Source organism: Centropristis striata, chromosome 20, assembly GCF_030273125.1.
Source record: "Centropristis striata isolate RG_2023a ecotype Rhode Island chromosome 20, C.striata_1.0, whole genome shotgun sequence".
NCBI lineage: Eukaryota > Metazoa > Chordata > Actinopteri > Perciformes > Serranidae > Centropristis > Centropristis striata.
The window spans coordinates 34,939,993-34,942,492 of record NC_081536.1 but is presented as its reverse complement, the minus strand read 5'-3'; the positions used below and the strand labels follow the sequence as shown (position 1 = coordinate 34,942,492).

The following is a 2,500-nucleotide window of genomic DNA, read 5'->3' as shown; positions in this document are numbered from 1 at the left end:
TAAACTCTGTTCAGTGATGACAACAGCAGCTCAGAGGAGTCTTCTGACAACGATGACCTCATTCTGGACAAGACGGTAAGAAACGACATCACCGTTTCACTTTTAACCTGTTAAATCTGATACTTTTTTATCCTTTTTTATCCTTGATTTGCCACTTTTAACCTGTTAAATCTGATACTTTTTTCTTGATTTGCCACTTTTAACCTGTTAAATCTGATACTTTTTTCTTGATTTGCCACTTTTAACCTGTTAAATCTGATACTTTTTTCTTGATTTGCCACTTTTAACCTGTTAAATCTGATACTTTTTTCTTGATTTGCCACTTTTAACCTGTTAAATCTGATACTTTTTTCTTGATTTGCCACTTTTAACCTGTTAAATCTGATACTTTTTTCTTGATTTGCCACTTTTAACCTGTTAAATCTGATACTTTTTTCTTGATTTGCCACTTTTAACCTGTTAAATCTGATACTTTTTTCTTGATTTGCCACTTTTAACCTGTTAAATCTGATACTTTTTTCTTGATTTGCCACTTTTAACCTGTTAAATCTGATACTTTTTTCTTGATTTGCCACTTTTAACCTGTTAAATCTGATACTTTTTTCTTGATTTGCCACTTTTAACCTGTTAAATCTGATACTTTTTTCTTGATTTGCCACTTTTAACCTGTTAAATCTGATACTTTTTTCTTGATTTGCCACTTTTAACCTGTTAAATCTGATACTTTTTTCTTGATTTGCCACTTTTAACCTGTTAAATCTGATACTTTTTTCTTGATTTGCCACTTTTAACCTGTTAAATCTGATACTTTTTTCTTGATTTGCCACTTTTAACCTGTTAAATCTGATACTTTTTTCTTGATTTGCCACTTTTAACCTGTTAAATCTGATACTTTTTTCTTGATTTGCCACTTTTAACCTGTTACATCTGATACTTTTTTCTTGATTTGCCACTTTTAACCTGTTAAATCTGATACTTTTTTCTTGATTTGCCACTTTTAACCTGTTAAATCTGTGAAATCAAACGTTGTCTTACCGTGCTTTGTGTCTCTCTGGCCTCCTCAGTCCACCAACCTGATGAACAGCTCCCTGACCTCTCTGTACCGTAAGACTCAGCCAGAGTCCAGCAGCAGCTCCCCCAGGAGGGACCAGTCTGCTCCCAGTGCTCCCAGTCCAGCCGGCCTCCCTCCCAGTGGGGGGACGCTGGTCTCCACCGGAGGCTGGTTCATCGATAAAGGCCCAGACAAGAACGTCTTCATCGACCTGTGTGAGGAGGAGACTAACGCAGCAAAACATGTACGTTGAGCTACTCAAAGACACAGTTAACATGCTGATATTATATATACTATATATTATACTTATATATATATATATAATATATATATATATAATATATATATATATAATATATATATATATATATATATATATATATATATATATTTAATATTTCTCAGTAGGAATACATGTCAGATATTTCAGAGAAATCCCAGCCGACTGATGTGAAGCACGATGGTTATTTCATGTTCTGCTTCCTGGCAGTACAGTACACTGCATAGGGGTGTATGAGAGATGGACTGTAAGTCATACATCTCTTTCTGCAGCAGACGGACGTGTCCATGCTGGAACCTGTGAAATCACAGAAAAAGTCAAGAAAAAGAGCCAAACTGTCCAGTGAAAGGACAGAGTCCTCCTCCCTGAATAAGAAAGGTAAGAAGGAGCTGCTGTAGTGAAGGATCCACCTGTTAGCTGCTAGACCAGGACCGGTCCACCAGCAGGACCGGTCCACCAAGCAGGACCGGTCCACCAGCAGGACCGGTCCACCAGCAGGACCGGTCCACCAGCCAGGACCGGTCCACCAGCAGGACCGGTCCACCAGCAGGACCGGTCCACCAACCAGGACCGGTCCACCAGCAGGACCGGTCCACCAGCAGGACCGGTCCACCAAGCAGGACCGGTCCACCAGCAGGACCTCTAGTTCCTCTAGTCTGGTTCCTCTAGTCTAGTTCCTCTAGTCTAGTCTGGTTCCTCTAGTCTAGTTCCTCTAGTTTAGTTCCTCTAGTCTGGTTCCTCTAGTCTGGTTCCTCTAATCTGGTTCCTCTAGTCTAGTTCCTCTAGTCTAGTCTGGTTCCTCTAGTCTAGTTCCTCTAGTTCCTCTAGTCTAGTCTGGTTCCTCTAGTCTAGTTCCTCTAGTCTAGTTCCTCTAGTCTAGTCTGGTTCCTCTAGTCTAGTTCCTCTAGTCTAGTCTGGTTCCTCTAGTCTAGTTCCTCTAGTCTAGTTCCTCTAGTCTAGTCTGGTTCCTCTAGTCTAGTCTAGTTCCTCTAGTCTAGTTACTCTAGTCTGGTTCCTCTAGTCTAGTCTAGTTCCTCTAGTCTAGTTCCTTTAGTCTAGTCTGGTTCCTCTAGTCTAGTTCCTCTAGTCTAGTCTTGTTCCTCTAGTCTAGTTCCTCTAGTCTGGTTCCTCTAGTCTAGTTCCTCTAGTCTAGTCTGGTTCCTCTAGTC

At 40.5% G+C, this 2,500-nt stretch overlaps 1 protein-coding gene across 2 annotated transcripts in view; it reads left to right on the top strand.

Annotated features, from left to right (window-relative positions):
• nvl (nuclear VCP like) overlaps window positions 1-2,500 on the top strand; it is a 25,732-nt gene that overhangs the window by 4,393 nt on the left and 18,839 nt on the right. The window contains exons 6-8 of one of the 2 annotated variants that reach the window (XM_059359834.1): window positions 15-75; window positions 1,065-1,295; window positions 1,607-1,709. In XM_059359834.1, coding sequence (XP_059215817.1) covers window positions 15-75; window positions 1,065-1,295; window positions 1,607-1,709 — 395 coding nt within the window. Of the gene's footprint in view, window positions 1-14; window positions 76-1,064; window positions 1,296-1,603; window positions 1,710-2,500 lie in introns of both variants that reach the window. The other variant, XM_059359833.1, reaches the window with a different exon arrangement.